Source organism: Drosophila ananassae, chromosome 3L, assembly GCF_017639315.1.
Source record: "Drosophila ananassae strain 14024-0371.13 chromosome 3L, ASM1763931v2, whole genome shotgun sequence".
Taxonomy (NCBI): domain Eukaryota; kingdom Metazoa; phylum Arthropoda; class Insecta; order Diptera; family Drosophilidae; genus Drosophila; species Drosophila ananassae.
In genome coordinates this window covers 2,393,611-2,417,679 of record NC_057929.1, presented here as the reverse complement: position 1 = coordinate 2,417,679, position 24,069 = coordinate 2,393,611, and the positions used below count along the sequence as shown (strand labels likewise).

The window sequence follows — 24,069 nt, the reverse complement described above, 5'->3', positions numbered from 1 at the left end:
GGCAAGGTTCTGCTACTGCTGATTCAGCTTCATCCCACAACAACAACAATAATAGCAACTAAAGACACAACAGCAACATAAAAAAGTTGTTCCAAACGCAACAAAACACTGGAAACGCTTCCCACGCGCCCCAAACAATAGTGAGAGAATTTTTTGTTTTGTTTCGTAGTTTTATGTTTTCCAGGCATTGGTAATACCAAAGCAGCAACAACAACAGCTTCAATCAAATACTGGCAAAAGAGGGAAAAAACTTTTGGCCACATGCAAGAAGTTTAAAAAGAGGTAGAAAATCAGAAAGAAAATAAAGGTTTCACAATGATTCGAAGCCCAAGTACCCTTGTAGATATATGTGATTAAATGTCTAAGAGGATACTCTACAACTCTCTGGCGTTATTTTTCAAAAATTTTAAATTACCAGACGATTATGGGTAAAAAATTAAGAGTCCATATTGATTTTCTGAGGTATCTTCTTCAAAAACAGTAAAAATGTAGGGAAGAACCATATGGCTCACAACGACGGTTATATCTTGACCAATCTCCATCCGATTCTTGAGCGGAGTACCTTGATCGATTTGTGGATCAATTCTCCATCATTCTGCATCAAAATCTAGAAACAAAATATTTTTTCAATTTTTTTCAAAATTTTCCGGCGGGGATCCCTTTTAAAATGTTGAGAACGCATGGGGATGGGCATTTGGCTCACAGCGATGGCTATATCTTGGCCAATTTCTGTCCGATTCTTGAGCGGAATACCTTTAACGTTTGTGGATCGATTCTCCACCATTCTGCATCAAAATCGAAAAACAAAATATTTTTTCAATTTTTTTCAAAATTTTCTGGGTGATCCCCTTTAAAATGTTGAAAACGCATGGGGATTGCAATTCGGCTCACAGCGATGGCTATATCTTGGCCAATTTCCATCCGATTCTTGAGCGAAGTACCTTGATCAATTTGTGGATCGATTCTCCATCATTCTGCATCAAATCTGAGAACAAATATTTTTTCAATTTTTTTTCCAAAATTTTCTGGGCGATCCCCTTCAAAATGTTGTAAACGCATGGGGGTGGCCATTTGGCTCACAGCAATGGCTATATCTTCTTCAATTTTGATCCGATTCTTGAGCGGAATACCTGGATCGATTCTTCATCACTCTGCACCATAATCTGAGAACAATTTTAGATTTTCACATTTTGCAGGCTTATTTCCCTTTACAGCATAAATCGCAAGAATTGCTATTAATTTTTCTTCAAGAGTTATTATTCCCATTTAAATGTAGGCAAAACAGCATCAATTGCTGCTTTACAGAAAAAGTACTGTCCAATTCAAGATTAATATGTAAATTATGGGCATTATTTCGAGCCGAGAGACTGAAATACAATATCGGTCATCCGTGCTTTTATTTATTATCCCATTAATTGAAACCATTTTTTGTTTTTGCCGTTTGGATGAATAAAGCGCCCGGGCTGCCATTGTGATGCGTTTGGTTTAAAAAAACTAACAAAGACGGCCAATTCTCACACACAAATACACACGAAGGGGCGTGGGAGTTTCACAAAGGCACACACACACTCACACACAGTGCAAAATGCACATGTGGCATTGTATGCGTGCGAGAGTATCTGTGTGTGACGCCATTTTCATAAGCAGCCAAAGAAACAATTTGCTTTTTTCCGTTGGCTTCTGTGGCTCTTTAACAACTTTTGTGTGTATATGGTGTATTGTTGTTGTCTGGTGCGGCGTCTAAATAAGTTTTTCCGTTTCTTGTTTGCATATTTTAGCCAAAGTAGCATCAGCTTTAGTCCGAATAATGCCTCTCTGTCTGCCCTAGACTACGTCTATCTCTATTTCTGCAGTTGTATCCGTATCTGAATCTGCACTTGTTCCTGCCTCCGTCAGTCCTTTCATATTTATTCGTTTTCATTGCGTTTTCATTGTGGCTTTGGTGTTGGCTTTGGCTTTGGGTCTTCCCATTCGTTTTTAATTAAATGCATAAACCAAAACGACCGCTTGCCGTCAAATGTTGGATACAAAAAAACAAAAAAAAAAAAACATAATTTTCGCAACAATAACAAAGCAAGAGGAGAAGAATCAAAAGTGCCACAGTTTTATTTTCATGTACCTTTTAATTTTCCCAGCTGGAGACAAATTACTGAGGGGGAAACCGTCTCAGCTCTTCCATTATGACTTTTTTTTTAATTGCATTGAATTTGAGTTGCGGTGAAAATGCGGCAGCATCGCTCCCAAATACCCACAAAAATCGAGGCCATCTCCGGAAAACTAAAAAAAAATAAACTAAAAAATGGCAGAAAATAAAAATTAAACTGTTAAGTAGGAAAAAAAAGAAAGTACCGTTCTTGTTGTTGGTGACGTTGATTAAAAACTTTTTGAGACAGTTGACGTTGCAGAAAATTCTCCAAAAAGGACGAAAATTGTATGCTAGTGTGTGTGTGAGTTTCCCTATTTGTGAGTGTATGCAGCTGTAAAGGCAACTGGAAAATTAGGTTAGCAAAGGAGTTTGAGGGTTTGTGGTGTGGGTTATGGTTGACTATGTGGTCACATGTGCAATTTGATTAAAAACTTGGGTGCCACCAAACAAAAAAAAACTGAAAAACGGGAACACAACTCAAGGAACTGTAAAAAAGAGAAATAATTGAAAAATCGGAACATGAACGTGGACACGGATAGGTGGACAGTATATATGAAATGTCAGTAGCTCGACAGAGAATCCTTCGAATATTTGTGGCTTCGAATATTTATTCCATTGACAGAGCAGTATTTCATATTTCTTTTACTTGAATTCCTTTAAAAAAATAACTAAGAAAGAGAAATTTAAATTAAAATTTTATATTTAATTTCAAAACGTTGCAACGTTGAGTTTGTGGGGCTCTGGGTGGTTGTGGTCTTGGCTGAAGAAATCTGATTCCTAATTTACACAGAAGGTGGCGCTAGGAAAGAAAACACACTTCTGCCAAAACAAACTAAAATAATTTTGACAAAAATTAATTAATATAGAAATGAGATAAATATATAATAAAATATTGAAATATTGAAAAATATATTTCCCTAATTAAAAATGGATCCTTAATCTTTAATTATTGGAATGTCGTTTGAAAACCTTCTGCTAAAAGAAATATTTAGTAAAGATATACAAAGTATATTCTTAGGATAAGCTAATTTTATGTTTTAAAAATATTTTTAAATAAAATTGTCATTTTTGTTAATCAATATCAAATATTTAAATAAATTTGGATATTTTTGTGTATATTTCATGAAGTTTTTAAAGTGATGAATTACTTCTTTTGAATACAAAATGATTCCATTTCCAGATGTATTTTTCAAAAAAAATTTCAAATTATTCGTATTCTAAAAAGTCATATGGACCTTGCTGTAGCGCATAAATACCGTTAAACTTTTTGTAAATAAACATGGCCGCCAGGGGATGAGTCAACTAGCCGGAGAGCCCAAAATCCAGGAAGAGAAAGACTAGAGAGAAAGCCACTGTTATGCGTGGGAGCGTTGTGGAATGCGCGCGCTTTTTGTAAAGGAGGAAAATCAGAGAAGCGGGGCCGAGAACGAGGAAGAGGAAGAGCGGTGCAGACAGGAAGCTTTTCCAACAATTGCACAACGTCGCAGCGGTATTATTATTACGCGACAGGCAATCGGTGCGACAACAACAGCAAACTAAACAACGCATCGCAGCGCAATAACAAAACTACACAGTATTACAACGCTCGACACCAAAGGGGGGTGAGGAGTTTCAAATAAAAACCCCCCGCACCCCCACCCACCCACACATCTAACCACCCGCCGATGTCGAAGGGGTGGTGGCCGTAGGATTCATAGCCGTAGGATCCGCTCCTCCGCGGCAATTCATTCAGTCACAAAATCTCATTCGGTGTGTGAGTGTTGATGAGGTTAGTTGTGAAGGAAAGCGGTTCAAATCCGCAAAATCGCAAAAAGTGCATTAGCAACTAAACGGCAGTGAGTTCGAATAGTTATAAAGCGGAAACGGAAACGAAAACCGAGCTATCGAATTTAACAATAGTGTGCAGTTCGGTGCCCTTACAAAAGAGGCCAAAAAGTGTTGCATACTCCGGGGCTGGCCGCAAAAATTTCTGCGAACATGTTGGTAAGTCTTTAGAAAAAATGTGAATAAAATTGCAAAATCTTCGATAAACCAGAGATATAAAAAAACTAATTGATTTTCCAAGCAATTAAAATATATTTTCCCAGTTGAGTGATTTATTGATTTTTCCGCAATGCGTTGAGTTTGTGTGTGTGTGTGTGCGTGTGCGTACATTTTTCGGTATGCACTTTTTCCAGAGAAACACCCCACACACACTGACACACACACAAAAACAAATACACTGTGCAAAAACAACAACTAGCGCCAACAACCCCCAACTAAAAAGCGCCAACTTCTATTTTTCCATCATCAATACTTTGAAAACATGAAGCATCGTTGTGGTATTGGTGTGTGGAGCAGGCGCTCTATGCAACGGTATAACTGTATAGCAACCCCCAAACAATGCACAACCCACCCCCTGGCACACTCTCTCCCTCTCTTTAGGATATTGCTCTCTATCTCTCTCTCTTCGGCAGCCAACAATAGCTCAACTGTTTTGGCATTTGAAAACTACAAGCCACCCACACATTTTTGAGCCTCCCCCTTTTTGGGGGTGGGTGGTTGTTTTTCACACAGCCGGAGCACATCATAAATTTTGTGTCTATAACAATTTTTGTTATATTCCCCCTCACCCACACCCCCCAAATGCCATGCCACACACAAAAACCCACACACCCACCCCCGCTTCAAAAAAGTGCAAAGGAATTGTGCTGCACTTTCGAGAGTTCAACTTCCGCTCGCTCGCTCTCTCTCTCTATCTATTTCTCACTCTCTCTCGAAAAGGGAAATAACGGCACAGGCTTGCGCTTTCTCTCTGTGAAATTTTTGGTTCTCTCTCCTCCAATGCAATTACGATTTCAGGGGGGGTGTTGGGCGGTTTTTGCATATGGTTTTTTGGGTTTCGGTTTTTATGCAACATATGCGACATGTTTGTATGTGCATCATGTGTGTGTGTATGAGTGTGTGTTGGGGATATATGTGCATTATATAATTTGTATTTGATTATTTTGCCTTTGATGAATTCCGTTTGTGCGGTATGGAGTCAAATGGAAACTAAAAATGTGTTGTTTTTGGTTGTCAGGCTACTCACACACATACACACATACATATATGAAAATTTTGTGGGTGGAAAATGCAAATAACTGCATTCAAGAGCCACATATAAAAATATAACCACACGCACATATTTTATCCATTTATATATATTTTATTATATAGAAAATGCAATTTGTATGCACTCGAATTGCATTTGCTAGGGATTATGCCTCGAATACGTATATAAATGAGTTATATATACATATAATATTTTGTGGCAGAGTTGGGTGTACCGGCTCCCAAACCATTTGTTTGATGCCGTCTCCATGGACTAGAGATACATATTAAAACATATACATATTGAAGTTAGTTGTGTATTTCGAGTATCTTACATAGACTGACAGTTTAATTGCTTTTTACTTGACGACAGGAATTGATTTTGGTCCGGAGTTTAATGAAGGAAGTGATTGGAAGGAGGAATCCTGCAAATTGGAAAGATAATAGACCACAATATTGGTTGGCAAAATAGAAATATATATCAAATTAGTGATCAAATTCTTAGCCACAGACTATTTCCTGTTGAATCAACTTCTCTCACAATATCACCCAGGGGCCAAAACACCATGACTCACCCGACCGCAACCCAAACCATGCCATGGAGACTGTACCCAACCCAGCCCAACACCAAACTCACATCACACTCTTTAAAACACACACACATTGACACCGTCCGTCCACCCACCCACTCACTGAAAGCGGCGTGGAGTTGGGAGTTTTGGAGGGAATTGCGCATGCGTGGCCGTTCCACACCCACTCATCAAGGGGTGATTCTACACTGAGACAAAAAAAACTAATACATTGATCATAACTGTTTCTAAAGGGGACATAAAGTGCTAGAGAGTTATGTGACAAGTCTTTCTCAAATCATGTTTTGTGACTAATTTTAATTAATAATTTATTATAAATTATTAAATTTTTCTTCTATGTGCATTTTGAATGAGAGCTAGTAGGCATAGTTTTGAGGGAGGGAGCTCCCGACAGTGGGAACCAACGATCGCACAACACAACCACCCCGGGGTTCCCAAGTTAAATGAGACGTGACAAAGTGCAAGGCACTTCGACCCCTTCTGATCCCTTCTTGGCCCTGCAGATTTCCTCTTCAAAAAGTGGCGGGGCGCCCCATAGGTGGGAAGCCCTACCCAGGCGGAGGGAACTTTCTCCCAAAAACGCAAAAAGGGCTTCGCCATGATCTTCAGGGGCAACAGGTTTCTTTTTGTTTTTTTTTTTTTTTGTGGAATGGAAGGAAGCCATGTGCTGGTGTAATTGGACGGGCTCAGTACGGTGCTGTGGTGCTCCCTGGTTATATCACAACTTGCACCGGTCCAAGGATGGACTAACGGGTCCACCCAATGACAGAAGAACATCTCAGGGGAACCGAGATGGTTGGTGGTGGCCCACATGTCGGCCAGGCAGTGACGGCTCCTCGCGAACCGGTTCCTGGCTCTTCCCTCAGCTTCAGTCGCAGAGCCCATCATCTCCACCTCCACCACCATCTTGAGGCACTTCCACTTCCACTTGAAAGACAAAGTAGGGTGCTCAGTGAACTCACACTGCTCCATTTCGCTGACCAACCTGTTTGCCAGCACCCTACAGAGAGGGCATATGGGAATCAATGAGAGGTTCTTAAATAAATAATTTTTAAAATAGAATAAAATATAAAGTTAGAAATCTAAATATCTAAAAATTAATACAAAATATGTATGTTTTCTATTTAGAATTCAAATAAGCGCACTTTCAAGTCGTTGTGGCCGAACTATCTGGACCCCTTGTCCACCTTATGGCACCATGTGCATTTTTCGCAACAACATATCATTGTTTTCTCCCGTGGGGGGATATACACCAGTTCCTTGATCAAAATCAGCGTCATCGCCAACTTGTTGTCGGCGACCAAGATGATGCACTAGGCCCCCATTGATTGGAGGCATATAACTTTCAATTTCATTCACTTATAGTAGTAACTGTTGCGGTTCCTGCTGCACTGGGAGTTTCCCATTTATGAGTCATTGGGTCTGGGTATTAGCATGCTCGAATCCACGAATGGATCGGAGATAGTATAGAGATTTATGGAACAGGCCCGCCGGAGAGGCAGAGGTTGAATGGCAAGTCTTGAACCCCAAATCGAATGTGGCTAAAATAAAGCCCACGCTAAAAACTGGCGGGCTGGGCCACCCAATTTAGGTACAGTGGATACTGAATATAAGAGATATTATCACACTTATTGATTAAAATATCTATCTTGTGGTTAAAATATCTGTAAAAAAAACCTAAAAAAATCTGAAAAAAGGATCAATCATAGGCTGTCTTCACTGTATGTACAGTGTGTATGTGTCTACCTGAACCATGTACTGCACGCCCTCCTTCTGGCCATATAACAAACCCAAAAAAAGCCTCGGCCCGCTAATGAACGCAACAGTTCGTAGTCAACTCCTCCACTGCCACAATAACGCAGATACCCATGGGCGGCGACAGGATTACTTCAAGGGGGGTGACTATAACCCTCCAAATTGGAACATCTACGCCTTCTGAGATATGGAACTGGTTTATGGGATAATTTTTTGGTAAAATGAAACATTCTACCATGTAGATTGTAGGTCTTTTTCTGAGAGATACTTTCAAGCCTGGCCTGTGGAACCCCGCCGGCGGCGCCCATGTCAGCACCAACCCACATGCCCGAAGATCATTACCAACCCGAGCAGCCCATAAAAAAAAAAACGAAACCCAACAACAATCAAGCCAACATCGAAATCAAGTTGCGCCGTCGCAAACTGACCTGAAAACTGACCGAAAATTCTCAACCGAACCACCCTACGCAGAAAGGCTCTTCGCCTCGCCTCTCTCCCCCAGTCACGATCCAACTCCCACTCCCTATCGGTCGAGGGGCACAGAGCCCCCATTATAGATGAAGGCCTTGATCGAATTTCTCGACTTTATTATATCCCCACCACCCCCTTTTCAGACTTTTTCAACTTTATTATTTTTTAAATATTAAAAATAAAATATATATATATATGTATCTCTAAGATATGTATCTATAAACTCTAACTGATCAAGAAAATATATCACCATTAAGGTCCATCACTATTCGCTATCTCATAGATACATGTGGACGGGATAGCGCCATCGCTATCCCACAGATACATTTTCGAGAAACTAACATACCCTTGCACTCAGCGAGTACCGGGTATAAAAACAACAACTAACCGTGAATGAGCGGGTGGCTTGCCTTGCCTTTCTGCTGCTGCTGCTGCTTCAGCTGGTGCGGCAGTCGACGTCAGTGATGCCAATTTGGCGAAATGATTAAACTGATCAACATGTGAAGCAAGGCGTTAAATATTGGGATTAATTAATATTAGAATAAATAGTAGATTAGATGTTTTCTTACATTTTTTTACAAATAAAAAATACAATAGTAGCGCCAGTAGAGTTTCTTTGATTTAAGTTTATTATAAATATTGTTGCTTAAACTTTGATCCAATTTTGATTTTTTATTTTATACGTTACTTTATAAAAAACTAAAAAAATAATGATAATTCTAGAATAATTCGGCTTATTTTTCTTATCATAAAATATAAATTATTTCAATTTCTCAATAGTTTATTTAAAAATAATAAAAATAATACTGAATTAGAGCTAGGGCCAGGTCTTTAAAAGGGTTCTACACTTTTTATATCCTCTATTAATTATAATTCAAAAGATAGTGGGTGCTTAGAGATACCTGCTGCATGGGAGATGGCGGGAAAAAGGCCAAACTGGCAACACTGCGACGCAGCCGACGCCGGCTGAGAGCGGCGTTGTTGTCGGAGGCTCTCTCAATCTGTTGGAATTTCTCGTGGCGTGCGGTTCGTTCTTTCGTCTGCGTGCTTGGATCGTCTGTTTGGCGCTTCGCTACCAACTTCTTGCCATTTATTTTGAAACATTGCAACGCGTGGTTTTCCGCGAATTTCGCCAACGCTGTCTTATCAATCCCTAAAAAGCCATCCCCCCGCTGGCGGTGATCCTCGAAAAGTGCAAACTTGTGAGAATAGAGAGTGACTTGATTTCAAGGGGAAAAAAAAAAACAAAATAAAGCCGGCTGGTTCGCCAAAATCCACCCATTCGAGCAATGGCCAAGGGCCCAACTGGGACGAACTGAATCCTGTAACAGAAAAAGGTAAACTATAGCATGTAGTACCCAGTCTAGCCATCCAGTGGGAACTTTGTGCATCTCATTAATTACCAATCCCCCCCACGCTAACAAAAAAAAGGCCGAAAAGCAAAGCTAACCCACACAATCGGCCGACCCATCGAGAAATCAATTCGAAGGCCATGCTGCAAACGGCCCACAGGTAGCTAGAGGTCCAGAACCGGTTACCCCATTTCCAATTATACATCCAAAACCCAAAAAAAAAACACAGCCACTCCAACGCCCCAAAAAACGAAAAAAAAAAGTGGGACTAAAACGGTAGGGCACCCCCTTTCCAGATTCCAGCGGACGAATGCGACGCCGCAAGGGGTTCAGAACCCGCGCTGAAGAAGAAGAAGGATACAACAAAAAAAGAAACCCACCACCACCAGCACCACTAGCACCACCAGCGGGCCATCAATCCTTGGCAGCTTGCGTGTGGTTGTCCTCCTCCCCCTCCTTTCGCCTCCTCCCTCATTATCCTACTTTCTTCCCGCTTATCATCTTCCCTCCGCCGACCCACACACACATAGACATATGCGCAAGTGAGTGGGTGATGCGAGAAATCTTGCCTGCCTTGGAGTAGCTGAAGCAGAGCCGCCTACTCACATGGTCTCCCTCCTATTTGTTCTGCTTTGTCACACGTTCCTCTTCTTCCTTTCCCTTTCCTCGCACACACACACACGTACAGATACTCTCTCCCCGGCTCTCTTTCTTTTTCGCCCTGTTGCGCTCTTTAATTGCCAAGAAGGCCGTCGAGGAGTAGGGGGTGGAGGTGAAGGTGGGGGAGGCGACTGACCGTCGCGTCGCCCGCTGTTTCAAATGTTGATGTCTTGTAGGTTCTTATTTTGGCCTCTTGCCGTCTTGCCTGCTTTATCTTCGGTTTTCTGTCTCCTCGCATTCGCCTTCCTTGCCCACCCACCCATCGACCCAGCCCACTCGGCCACTGCTCCACCCTGTTGATCTTCCCGAGACCTCCTTCTTCTTCTCTGGCTCCCCTTTTTATTTCCTCCTATTATTTGCTTCTTCGTTGTGGAGTCATCTTTTGCGGTTTCCTCGCTTACCAAAAACAGAAAAAAAGGGGTTGTCCGGTTCAGGAGGGAGGGGGAGGTTCCTTTTCTTCTTCATGGGAAAGTACAATGGAGTAAGAAGCATACACTTGAAGAAAAAAAGAGGGGAGTTGGTCCATAACCCACATCCTGATAGGCCAAGCAGTGGGAGGAATTAGTCTCCAAAACTCTCCAAAAACCCTCTCTTGAGTCATCTTCTTCTTCTTCTTGTTGCGCTTTCCAACTCCCAACCCACGCTGTCTTCCATCCCCTCCCCCTACCCCTTCTGTGGACTCTGTTCCCATGAAACAACAAAAAAAAAAGCGACCCCAAAAAAAAAAGGGCAAAAATAAATTACGCACTTCCCGTTTTTGCAATTTTATGCAGCTAGGGGAGGTGGCAGGAGACAGGAGTGCCGGGTTGGGGGAAATGGCGACTCACTCAGCGAGGGAGGGATGGGATTGCCGCGGAGTACCTGCCCCGGGTCGACATCGACGTCGGAGGGTTGCTTACGGCGGCACCGATCACTCGATCATGAAGAATCCCTGTCTATAGAGAGAGACCCCAGTTGGCAATCTGCACCGAAAATCACATAGGAATTTCCTGTTACACACCCGCCCCCTACCTGGCCTTACCTGCCCTGGCTCATCGCTTACCTGTTTTCACTCTCCACCTCCACCTCCAGCAGCAGCAGCAGCAGCTGTTTGTTTTGCGGCTTTCAAGGTTTCCACCTTTTTACCTGTTGGCCTGTTGGGAGAGTTCGAACCGAATTCGGAATCGAAATCGGAATGGGATTCGTACCAGGAGCCACCCCATTGCGTAGGATTTCAATTCTTTTCTTCTCTTGTCTCCACTCTTTTGGAGAGTGGGTGGGGATGAGGTGGTTGGGTAGAAGAGGAGAGGGGAGGGTGTAGGTCCTCTCTTGTTATATATTTCTTTTGTTGGCCCAAAAGATTTTTGGCCGTCTTGGTCTCTTTTTGTTTTTTTTGTGCCCAGCGATCATCATTATCTCCGTTTCGCTGGCTCATTCTATCCCACCACCACCTACCTCTCCTCCTACTACAATTTGCCTAAAAAACAAAAAACTAAAAAACCTCAACCGTTTCGACCGTTTTTCAATATTCAACAAAAAAAAAAAAATAAAAACTGAGAAAAAAAACGAAATGATGGTGAAGAAGAGGAAGAGCACGACAGACGGCGACGATGTCTGCTTGAAGGTTGTTGTGAAATTTCATTATGGGTCTGGGGTCTGGGGTCTGGGGTCTGGGTCTGTCTCCTCCCTCCTTCTCTGCCAGCAGAGCAGCCTTCTCCTCCCACTTCATCCTCCTTCTACACCTCCTCCTCCTACTCTTCTTATTGCCTCTGCCTCTTGTTGTTGTTGTTGCTTTTTTTTTTTAAGAGGCGTCCAGCGTCAAGATTTCAGTTTTTGGGTTGGGTTGGGTTTTGGGTTTGGGTTTTGGGTCTGAGTCTCTGGGGTCTCTGGGTATATACCGGATAGGCCGGCCATGGGATGGGATGGGATGGGATGATGATGGTTGGTGGCTTCAGTTTCTTCTTCTGCGTGTGTGTAGGTTGGTGGTTTCTCGGAAATCCATTTGTTCATATGATAACCCAAAAAGTACAAAACACGAAGAAACCCCAAACCCCAAGCTTGACTTGAGCTTTCAATCCGATGGCCATTTCGCCAGAGATGGCAGATGGGTGGGAACTAAAGAGGAGATCTCTCCACCTAGAGGGGCCAGTACATGGCCTATATTCTTCTAAAGAAATAAAAATTAAATAGAAAGTCACACCCGAATTCCAAATCCATTTATCATGGTCTTCCCAAAATCCCACCCCTCGACTGAGGATCCTCACTTGTCCGGAGGACTCTCGTTAGTCCGCAAGCAACAGGATCAGCACTTAAGCACCCCCCACCCCACCACCACCACCACCACCACCACTGTGAACCACCCCAACCACTGGCGTGTTAAAATGGCAGCTGCAACCTGCAGCCCATCGGGGGCAACCCTAAAAGTGATCTCGGGTTCAGGGTTCTGGTTCTGGGCAGCAGGTTGCAGGTTGCAGGTCGGCATGGATTGTAGGCAGGGATAGGGAAGAAGAATCAGCTCAAGAAGAATTGGAAAGAAACCACCCCTAAAATGAAAACGAACATGGCACAAATTGCTACCCCATGGATGATCGGACAGCACATGTTGCATGTGGCAAGCAAAGATTTCACAGGAAAAGAGAGCTGGGACTGGGAGGGTGCAACTGACACTCGGACGAAGGACTCAAGAAACAGGACTTGCAGGCCAGACGAACATGTGCAACGTCTTCTCCTCCTCCTCCTCCTCCAGCTCCTGCTTCTGATCCTGCTCCTGACCAGCCTGCATTTTTGTTTCTTGGATGGTTGGTTGGTTGGCCATTTTATGAGGGCGCGCACCTGCCACAGCTGCCGCCATAAAAGAAGAGGAGAGGGGACAAGAGGCAGTGGCAAGTGGGCAATCATAGCCAAAAGCTAAAGTCGAAGTTCGGACCTGCCCTTGAAGAGTCTTCCAACGCCGCCCACCTTCAGCCGAACGAACCACCCAAAAAATGAAACCAGCTCTCCGGAGACTACTACTCTTGGCCCAAAGCAATTTGCTTTTGTTGTCTGCTGGCCAAAAAAGCAACAACAACAAAACTGAAATAATAAAAACAAGCTTAAAGAGAAGAAGACAGACGCCAAAAAAGTAAAGAAAATAAAAGAAAAAAGAAGTAACAGAAGCAGCAGCAGCAGCAGCTGCCGTCGCATCATGGCTGGCCACAAAAAGGTACCACCTGCCGCCCATATACATGTCGCTGAAAGTGCTGTCCTTTGTTCGGAAGGAGGGATGCCAGGAGAAGGGGAGACTGCCAGGAGGTAGGAAAAGGAGGCACGAAAGCCTCAAGGATGTGGCGGCAGATGGGTTGTGGGAAAGGTCTCAGGATGCTTGCAGGTTTAAAAGTAACAGGAAATAGGAACTATTTTTTAATAATTAAATAATAGTACTAAACAATATTTTATTTTATTTTGTATTATATTTTTTAAAATTATTTTTAAACAAAAACTTAACTCTTAACTAAGAAACAATGACCCACGCAACATTTTGGCCAACAACTGCAATCCCCCCATCGATGATGACAACAGCTGCCACCCACACACACACACACACTCACTCGCTGAGCTCACCTCGCCTCATCACTAGCCCCACTCCCACTCCCACTACCACCCCCAGCCCCCCTCTTACAGCTGCGCCTGCGTCGCAACGACAACAGTGGGCGTCGAAGCTGAAAGACTCTTGGCCACTAGCCCCCTAGCCCCCAGCCCCCTAGCCAGCAGCCACCAGTTGGTGTTAATTCGAGTCGCATATAAAGTCTTCGATTTTATTTGGTTTTTAGTCCGCTGGCTGACTCGATTGGATCATTTTGACAGCTGCGGTCAGTGGGATGTTGGAGTGGAGGTGGCCCACCCACTATGACCACTGTGGGTGGGGATTCACTTTTAAGACTCAAGAATTTGGCATAAGAGAGAAAATCTTACATTTTCTTTAAAAAGCAAACTTGCACTTTGCACTTTAATGCCATTCCACTTCCTCTTGCCACACACCACACCTGGCATTCAAACTATCCCACTGTGCGTCATCCGCCAAAGCGTTTTTTAATAACTGCGTGCTGGCCTGGGCCTGGGGAAGCGGGTGGGGGAGCAGTCTGCGGCGTTAACATGTCATTAGGCTGGCCCGGTGGTGCCTGGTGGTTGCGTCCGCTGATGTCGTTGTTGTTGTTGTTTCCTACTCTACGGGCTGCTGGTACTCCGCCCCCATCTCGTATACCCCACCGCCCGCTACACGCCCTCTTCTGCGGTCGCTGCTGTGGCCTTTCACCGCACCACCAACAACAACAACAACAACGGCGAACAACAAGTAAATGTTGTGGCTCACCCTGAGCTGCCAGGTCGCCAGATTGCCAGATCGCTTGGCCCAACCCACGGGTACGGTACGGGTGTTAAAAAAAAAGAGTGTGTGTCTATAAGGCTTAGGTCCTATGGTACTACTATTTTTTCTTAAAATTTAAACTTTCTTTGAAGACTAGATCTTTATTTTAAATAAGGTCCACCCTTTTTGAAAAAAAAACAAAGTTACTTAGACTTAAAAAAATAGATTTTTCTAAGACTTGAAACTCATTATTAATTTTAAACCCAACTTGATTTTTATTCTTGAAACTAAGTCTAAACCCCCCCTCTAAGTATGTGGTACATCTTAGCCACTACCCACTGTAGGTTTTGTAATTGGCTCTCTGATGACCGCCCTCGAATAGAGGCTATAACTTTTGATCATCTGAGGGTTTCGATAATTATTGCAAAAAAAAACCCAAAAAGTCCAAAAAAAAAAGGTACATAAGAGTAAGAGCTAATAAAAACACCCCACCACTATCCCCACCTCCACCACCACCACATCCCCATAAATGGGGAGAGTCAATAATAATGCGTTTACCGTTAAGAGTGGCCCGGCATCTGCAAAAAAAGCGACATCTGCCGACAGCTTGAGGGGTACATAAAGAAGGGGGGAAGTATCCAAATTGGGGGGTAGACCCACAGAGAGAGAGAGAGAGATCGAGCACGCTCTCACTTATTACGTGAGAGTCGGTCGGCAAAGTCGAACAGCGAAAATTCCCCCAACCGGCATTTTTCAGCTGCCCAACCGGTTTCGCTCTCCTTTCCCGCTCTCACAACTCCCCAAAGTTGGCGTCTGTGTTTGCACACCCACCACATTCGACGTCGGCGTCGCAGCTGCCGTCGACCGATCGCTGTTCTGATGTGCGCGTGGTGGGGGCCTCTCCTTCTTGTTGTTGTTTTTATTGTTGTTGTTGTAAATTGATTTTTGTTGCTGTCGCTGCTTGCGCGCCCATTTTCAGCCCACTCCCGTTTGTTGTTTTTATTTTATTTTTTTTTTCTGTCTGTTATTAGCAAAGCGGATGTTGTTGTTGCAGGCGGTGGTGGTGGTGGTGATGGTGGTGTTGCTGCTGCGACGGCGGCAGCACAAAAGGGGGAGGCCCAGCACCCACACGCGCGATGTTTGTCGTTGTTTTTGTTGCTGTTGGCAACGCACGACACTTTTTCCGTTTTCTGTGTTTTTTTTTTTGTGTTTTTTTTTTGTTGTTTGTCTCGCCCACTATAGTTGACCCCTTGGCGGACGCTTATCAAAAATCAGGGGGCGGCAGTGGTGGTGCGAGTGGGGCGTAGATGTCTTGGGAGCGGTTCCAGAGACAACAGCTTAGGGCCCCAACTAACTTACAGATAGATTATCTAACTAAAAATGTGTCTAAAGATAGTCCCTACTCCTGACCCTGCTACTAAGTCACTTTTTTTGGTAGCAGAGAACTGGTTTCCATCCCCACACTTGCACTTTCCTTCTTTCGAGTCTCGAGAAACGAGCTCCGACGGAATGGAGGTTATGGTGCGGCATGATCTTGAGAGCGTGGCCAAAGTCAAGCAGCAGCGGCCGCGGCGGCAACAACCACTACTCCGAATGCCCTTGGCTTGAAAAACCACACGCAGAGAACCGAGTGAGTGAGGCCAGCAAGCCCGCAAGTCAGCCAACAGATCAGGGCAAGTCCCCTTACCCCGGATGCCAAACTTCAGGCCTCCCAACCTCTCCTCTCCTCCATCCCCTCCTCCTCTCCTTCCACCACGAACAACAAACGCCCCCATGGTGGCAGCAACACCCCACCCCACCCCACCGCACCACTTCGTAAAAAGCACACGAAGCATAAAAATCAAATATGCAAAACTCAGATACGAAATATGAACTCAAAAGAGAGGCGAGAGAAGAAACAGGGACAGGCTGTGATCGGAATGGATCTCGGGACCTGGGGAACGGTTGTGGGTGTGTGGGTGTGGGTGGGTGGTGGCTATTGGCGGTGGGTGGGCGCAGCCGTTGGCGCTGGGCCATAGAACGTGCCCAGGGCCCAGCAGGCAACCACAAAGACCAAGATTTTGTCGCCACATCTTCCCAAAAAAATAAAAAACAAGGCGCAGCAACATGTGGCCTAAGTGTGGCCTTTGATCTTTGTAATTTCTCTCAGTGTAGGAGAGAGAGTAGAGCCACCCACCGAAGAACAAAAGTGCCGCCATTCTAGCCATTTTTCTTATTTTTTTTGTTTTTTTTTCCTTTGAGATGCTGGGCTGATGATGTTGTCCAACCCACCAGGTGGAAGACGCTCATTGGGTTTTTGGGTTGGTTCGTCAGTTGGGCACGTCAAGGTGGTTAAATTTATTAAAATATGCAGCCGGGACGGGGCCCCAAAAAAGGTATAGTAGAGTGTGTGTAAGAGTGTCTTGAGAAAAAAACAAGAAAAAAAACGGGTGCAGGCGACAAATGTTTCAAATTAAATAAATATTTCTTCTAGCTCTCTTATTTTTATAAATTTTTTGAATATATATATCAATTTGATTAAAAAGTAATAGTTTATGGGAAGATGATTGTGAATGAAATTGATTTTGACACTTTTGTGACCTGACATTCTGCGGCGGAGGTCCATCAGGCAGAGATTCGTAAACAAAAAGCCCGCTCCAAGCTGGCTCCGCTGACTCAGCGATGCTGCGACGACGTCAAACCGAAGCAGAAACCCAAGCCCCAGTCCAAGTCGAAGCCCGAAGCCCAATCCCAAAACCCCCCACGCAAGCGACCCAAGGCAGTCCAGTGCCAGCCCCCCTCCCAGCAGTTCCTCCCCTTCCCTGCCTCCCATCACCATCTTCGAGATGACTTCGATGTGTCAGCAGTCGTTCCCAGAAGTTGGGTTTTTTTTATACCGGATGTGGGTCTATCTTAGGGACACTAACTATATCTCTCTCTAAATACTACTAAGATTTATATTAATTTTAATTTTAAATAAAAATTATAATAATTAATTAATAATTATTATTTTATTTGTATCTCTAGTTCTCGGCGAGTGTACGTGAAGGGAACAGCAAGTGCAGCAGTCGCGGCCCCCCGATAGCAGCCAGTGCATCGCGCCCTCTAGCCAAGGCCGACGGCAACGGCAAAAACGAGCAAAAGCGACTGCAATGGCCACACTAATACCGACATCCGGCGGCCATCCAGCAGCGAGCGGACAGACCTCTAATGTGGAGGCCACATACGAAGATATGTTCAAGGAAATCACACGAAAATTGTACGGCGAGGAGACCGGTAACGGTTTGCATACGCTCGGCACGCCGGTGGCTCAGGTGGCCACCAGCGGGCCGACAGCGGTGCCCGAGGGCGAGCAGCGCTCCTTCACGAACCTGGTAAGTGTTTGTTGCAACCATTTGTTGCAAGAAAACAAAAAATGTTAATTAACCTTCTGATTTCATGGAAAATAGCAACAACTGGATCGCTCGGCAGCGCCCAGCATTGAATACGAATCTAGTGCAGCAGCTGGTGGAGGCACCGGTAACGTGGCCACCACCCAAGCGAATGTAATTCAGCAACAACAACAGCAACAGCAAGGAGAGTCGGGTAACTCGGTGGTGGTGACGGCAAGCGGTGGATCTGCTGTGGTCCCGGCACCCAGTGTTGCGGCAGTTGGAGGCTTCAAGTCGGAAGACCACTTGAGCACAGCCTTCGGGCTGGCGGCCCTGATGCAGAACGGCTTCGCCGCTGGTCAGGCGGGTCTGCTGAAGGCCGGCGAGCAGCAGCAGCGCTGGGCCCAGGACGGATCGGGTCTGGTGGCGGCTGCAGCCGCTGAGCCACAGCTCGTCCAGTGGACATCGGGCGGGAAGCTGCAGAGCTATGCCCATGTCAGCCAGCAACAGCAGCAGCAGCAACAGCCGCATCAGAGCACACCCAAGTCCAAGTAGGTGTCTCTATCTAATCCAAATCCAATCCTTCATGCTAACTTGGTATGGGAATCTCTCTCTTTCGCAGAAAACACCGTCAGGAGCATGCGGCCGAGTTGATCTACGCCAGCCCCTCGACATCGGCCAATGCGGCCCAGAACCTGGCCCAGTCCACACCCACCTCAGCGCCCAGCAACAGCAGCGGCGGCAGCACCAGCTCCTCCGGAGGAGGAGGACGGAAGAAGGCCCAGGCCCAAGCAGCTGCCGCAACCGCCAATGGAGTGCACATCCAGAAGCGGTACGCCTGCACCCACTGTCCGTATTCGACGGACCGCCGGGATCTGTACACCCGGCACGAGAACATCCACAAGGACGAGAAGCCATTCCAGTGCTACGCCTGCCTCAAGCAATTCAATCGCGCCGATCACGTCAAGAAGCACTTCCTGCGGATGCATCGGGAGCTCCAGTACGACATCAACAAGACGCGACGGCATGTGTCGGCCGGCAGTGGCTCCTCGGGCAGCGGCTCATCCGGCGGCGGATCCCACCACTCCGGCGGTCGCGGCAATGTGACCATTAATGCCAGCGGCGTCAACATCGATAATGCCTTCTTGGAGGCGCAACGGCATCCCACCTCGTCCAGCCTGAGCATCGCGGAGACCATCGAGGCGGTGGCCTCGGCGACCGACATGCCGCTGGCCCAGCTCAAGCAGGAGAAGCTGGACGATGGCGGTGGCGGAGTCCTGCCCCTCCACGTCATGCAACAGCCCGTGGCCAGCTCCAGTTCGGGTAGCAGCGGGAGTCATGCCAACGGCAATGGCGGCGGCAACTCCGGCCTGTTGAAGCCGAAGCGGGAGAAGCGCTTCACCTGCTGCTACTGCCCGTGGTCCGGAGCGGACAAGTGGGGTCTCAAGCGGCACCTCAACACGCACACAAAGCCCTTCGTCTGCCTGCTCTGCGACTACAAGGCGGCGCGCTCCGAGCGCCTGGCCACCCACGTCCTCAAGGTGCACAACAAGCGGGCCTGCAGCAAGTGCTCCTATCTGGCGGACACCCAGGAGGAGTTCCAGGCTCACATGAGCGATGTGCAGTAAGTATTCATGGGTCTTCTTGAAAGGAGTTGTACTCTTGCAGATACAGTGGCTGCCAGGACAGGAAGATGTCCGATATTCCTCCGAGAATGTATCTTAATCTTGAACCACTGTATCTGCAAGGGCTATGGAGTGCCTCGGTGGCTTCGGCCGAGGATTATCCTTTTCCCCCCCTCCTCCTGCGACATGATGGGAATGATGAAAAACTCTAAACAGCTTTTGAACTCTCTTTCGCCCGCTTCGCTCTTCTCTCTTCCCACTCTCTTCCCCCGGACGTTATCCATTATAATTCTCTGATCCTTCCTGTCAAAACCTGATCCCATGATCAGTCCGCACGATAACCGGCCGGCGCGGAGCGGTAATGGCAACACGAGCGGCGGCGGCGGCGGCAGCAGCACCAGTAGCGGCAATAGCAGCGGCAATGGCAATGGCAATGGCACGGTCGCCGGCGGTGGCGGTGGCATTAACGCCAATTCCGGCGGCCATGGCCACGGTCACAGTCACAGCCACAGCCACAGCCATAGCCATAGCCATAGCCAGAATCTCAATGTGCTGCGAACCATCGGCAACAGCCTGGTGGCCAACAACCAGCTGAACACCTATGCCGGCAACGCTTTTGGGTAACATTCTCAGACCGCCCTGCCCCCCCAAAAAAAAAAAATTCAAATTTAAAAAAAAGTATATATTAAAAACAAAAAAATTAAATTAAAAAAACCTATCCCAAGAAAAAAAAAACCAAAAACCAAAACACCAACACAAATACAACAAATTTTCCCCCAAAATCCAAAACGAGCGCGCACAACGTTCCTAACTCTAGTTACTACCCTCGTTCTCTCGTTCTCTCCACGAACACACCACCACCAACCATCGACATCCCAATCATGACCATCATCTTCATCTCCAACTCCGACCTCCATCATCATCATCATCATCCATCGCCATTTGCCATTTCGCTTAGCACCTCCAGTGGCAATGTGGGGAATACAAATGGAGGCGGCGCCGGTGGTGCTGTTACCATCTACACCACAACCACCAATGAGGGCGTGACTGGCAGCGGCGGCGGCGGCGGAGGCGGTGGCGGTGGCGGGGGCATTAGCGGCAATATATCCGGCGGCGGACCACTCCAGGAGATCATTGTGAATCCCTCGTCGATGGTCGGTTGGCGGCTGAGCGCCAATGGGTCGTTGATACCGCCACATGACCTGCTAACCGGCGGATTGCCGAATGCCGCCACACAGAAACGCGGCTCGGAGCGACTATTTCAGTACCTCGAGGCCGAGGGCAGCGATCCGGAGGACTATGCGCGGTATTACATACTATATCCCCAAAAAACCATTGCGCTTTTGTTGTTTGTGTTTGCATTCCTTGGTTCCCATTGAGTTTTGTTATTTTTTTAAGGACATTTTTTACACTTTTGTTTCATGAATCAGTAAGGATTGTAGTGTCCTTGTTGTCCCATCATTACTCCTTTTTTTTTGGCTGTTGTATTGATTTTTTTCGTATTTTATGATTCCCCTAAGTTTAAAGTTTATTAGTGTTTAATGTCTGAATTGAATCCTTATTAATGGAATCCTTATTATCCTTACAGTCTGCTGAAAATGGACGCCATCAGTCGCAACACCGCTTCGGTCGCTCAGGATTTTCATAAGGCGGGAGGCGTGCACGAGTTGAAAATACCAGCCAATCATCAACTCCTGTTTAACAATAAACTGCCTTCGCAATGGACGACACGAGAGGCTGCTGCCCTGCTCTACAGCCTGAGCAGCATGGGTGGCCCGACGACCGGATCCTCCGGTTCAGTATCTGGCTCCCAGCGTCAAAAGTACGGTATGCGAGCGCGACAACATTCCACCGGCGAGGATGACGAGAATACACCATCGTCCGCCTCGTCATCGAGCTTCTCTGGTGATGAGTTCAACATGAGCTCCACATCACCACTGAAGCTGTCGTCGCGTCATGCCGTCAAGCTGGAGAAGATGGAGGATGCGGCCAAGGAGCAGATGATGCCCACCAAAGCGATGATGGCGACGGCATTTCTGGAGGCGGCCAGCTACGAGCAGACGGCCATCGAGCTGCTGGCCAGCAAGCGTAAGATCAAGGTCGAGGATCCCAATGACGAGGATCAGGAAAACCAGCAGCAACATCAGCCACATCAGCAACAGCAACAGCAACAACAGCAGCAGCAACAGCAGCGATTGCAGCTTATTAAATCGTCTCCCGCGTACAAACTAAACAACAACAACAACAATAACAATAGTAATAGCAACAACAATTACAACTACAACAAGGACAAGTCATCGCACAGAAATGCCATACACCATCATCGCCATCAGGATGACAAGGAGAACAACAAATCCAAGTCAGCAGCTGCCGCCGCAGCAGCAGCCGTTGCAGCAGATATCGCTGCTGCTGCTGCAGCTGCCGCAGCATCGGGAAACAGCAACAGCACCAGCAGCAACCAGACACCGTTTCTCACCCAAATGGAGTACCAGAATCTCAATCGCATCGGCACCCAGTTCCAGAACTACGTCAAGGACATCATCAACAAGTACTATGCGGCGGAGACGCCACTAATGCTTGCCGCGGCAGCTGCGGCACTGCCCACGGCCACCACCACTGGCCAGCAGCAGCAGCAGTTGGATGCCGCCATCGAGAACCTGTCGCCGGGGAAGCGCCGTCGGCTACTCAGCGAAACGGAGGAGTACATCGAGTATCTGCGGAACAAGGAGGACATCACGCTGACCATTGCACCCAAGGCCCAGCAGCCATCGCCGCCACAGACATCGCTGCTGAAGCGTCAGCTCGACTTGTCCGTCCCCAGGCGGAGTCCCAAGAAGGCTGCTCCGGCCCACAACCACTCCAGTGCCGCCAACCACACGAGTGCCACCCGCAAGTCCATGAACCAGCTGGCCACCTTGCTGCCCCTGCTGGCGGATGCGGCCAGCAAGCAGGAGTACCTGGCTGCTCCCCTGGACTTTAGCAAGAAATCGGAGGAGGCTCGCAGTTCCCGGAAGCAGGCGCAGCCAAAGAAGATCCGGCTGACTCCGGATGTGGTTGTGGCCATGCTGAGGGACAAGTATCTGAACCGGATGGTGCGCCAGCGCTTGGGGTGCTTGAAGTGCAACCAGTCGAGGAAGAGCAGCGCCATCAGCTTCAACTACCACACGCTGGGATCGCTGGCGCTGCACCGGTACTGGCGACATCGTCGGGAGGCCACGTCCGCCACTAAGCGAAGGAGCCAGCTGCAGGCAGCTCTGCTGAAAAGGACTCGCAGACAGGACGATGCCGTGATGGCCGTGTAACTTTTCGGTTCAGTTTTTTTCGCATTAAGATTAGAAAATATTTGCTTGCCATATATGGAGTGGAGTGGAATGGAATGGAATGCCTAATGCAGTAGGCATTTGAAATTCAAATTGAAAATCGTTTAAAAAATTGCATTTAATTTTTTAAATTTTAAGTTGTGATGTACCTGAAATATGATTTCTCTTAAACAAAACAAAAAAAACATAAAAAAATACTTAAAACAAAGCATTCATGCAGGCAACTGGTCTCAAAAACGAAGCATGCAGATGTATTTCATTATCTTAGTTGTACGATCGAACTATCTCAAAAGCACTTACACTCTCACTCACTCACTCAATGAACAATTAACTTTAGATGGTTTTTGTAATTTAGATGGTATGAGCATTTATCAAATGTGTCCTTTCCGCCCCGCCCCCCCACACAACCTCATCGAAAACAAAAAAAAAAGAAAGCTTTAATTTGCCATTTACAAAGCTTGCGTTTAGTTACGAGTAATGATTGCCATCTTTTAACATGTAGCCCTTAGTCTTACCCTTAGTTACGGATTAATTTATGAACTGCAAATGCGAACCTCATCGAACCCCTTTGCCTTACTTATCGTTTAAGCTTTAAACACGAAGGATATATATTAGTTTTAGTTATAGTTTTAGTTTATTCATCATTACTCCTCTCGGAGCAGCAGTCACGCCCTCAACTGGTGGAAGGCATTCTAGCCAGAAACGTTTTAAATACGAAAAAAAACAAAACAAAAAACCAACATATAAATATTAAAAAAAACAAAAAAGGATCCAACTATATTACTGTACGCGTAGATGTATTCATGATTTTATCAAAAAAGAAAAGAAAGTAAGAGAAATGCCGAGGAGAAAGCCGAGGAACAGAGGACGAACGTAACACAAGAACAACATAACATACAAAATACTCAAAAATAAAAGAAAAGGATTAGATTACATAACTTTTTGCCACACTGAACAAGAAATATTTGACTGAAAAGTGTCGGGGAAAACATGATATACATATATGTATGAATAAAGGTATAAACAATTTTAGTGTAAAATGTGTGTTTTTGCTAAATGTGGTAAACTAAAAAAACGTAAATTTATTACACGAAAAAAAAAAATAAACTAAATTAAAGCGTAAAGGAGTAAACGAGGAGAAATTCTTAAGTAAAGTAAATTTTTGGATGACAAGCCATTTAGACAAAATTTTTGAGACGAAAAAAGACATTTATGAGAGAAAGGAAACAACAAAGAAAACAAAAACCGAATTACTTTAAAATTTTATTTAAGCAATGTACTTGCAAAAAATAAAAGTATAATTACAATAACTGTAATGTGAGTGTTTTTAGTTTAAAATTATATATTTCCAAAACATTCAAAATAAAATATAATTAGTTTAAAATATAATTTCTATTGTTTTTCAAT

At 45.7% G+C, this 24,069-nt stretch overlaps 1 protein-coding gene across 7 annotated transcripts; it reads left to right on the top strand.

Moving 5' to 3' along the window:
* The first annotated feature begins 3,597 nt into the window (after positions 1-3,597).
* On the top strand, positions 3,598-24,051 carry LOC6495162 (protein charlatan). Of its 7 annotated transcripts, none has more exons than XM_044715754.1 (7): positions 3,598-4,129; positions 17,374-17,720; positions 17,796-18,268; positions 18,340-19,341; positions 19,672-19,962; positions 20,301-20,648; positions 20,931-24,051. In XM_044715754.1, exons 2-7 carry the CDS (start codon positions 17,499-17,501, stop codon positions 22,642-22,644), a joined length of 4,050 nt encoding a protein of 1,349 aa, XP_044571689.1. In that variant the 5' UTR covers positions 3,598-4,129; positions 17,374-17,498; the 3' UTR covers positions 22,645-24,051. The 7 variants fall into 7 exon arrangements, with proteins under 7 accessions (XP_044571689.1, XP_044571691.1, XP_032306081.1 ...); XM_032450190.2 differs by lacking the exon at positions 3,598-4,129 and adding an exon at positions 9,012-9,371 and having other exon boundaries at positions 20,310-20,648; XM_044715753.1 differs by lacking the exon at positions 3,598-4,129 and adding an exon at positions 9,012-9,371.
* The last annotated feature ends 18 nt before the right edge of the window (positions 24,052-24,069 follow it).

Bases quoted from the DNA above. Each gene is read 5' to 3' on its own strand.
- LOC6495162 (XM_044715754.1), top strand. From the start codon at position 17,499: ATGGCCACACTAATACCGACATCCGGCGGCCATCCAGCAGCGAGCGGA. The intron at 18,269-18,339 runs GTAGGTGTCTCT...TCTCTTTCGCAG, and splicing joins CAGAGCACACCCAAGTCCAA to AAAACACCGTCAGGAGCATG. The intron at 19,342-19,671 runs GTAAGTATTCAT...TCCCATGATCAG, and splicing joins GCTCACATGAGCGATGTGCA to TCCGCACGATAACCGGCCGG.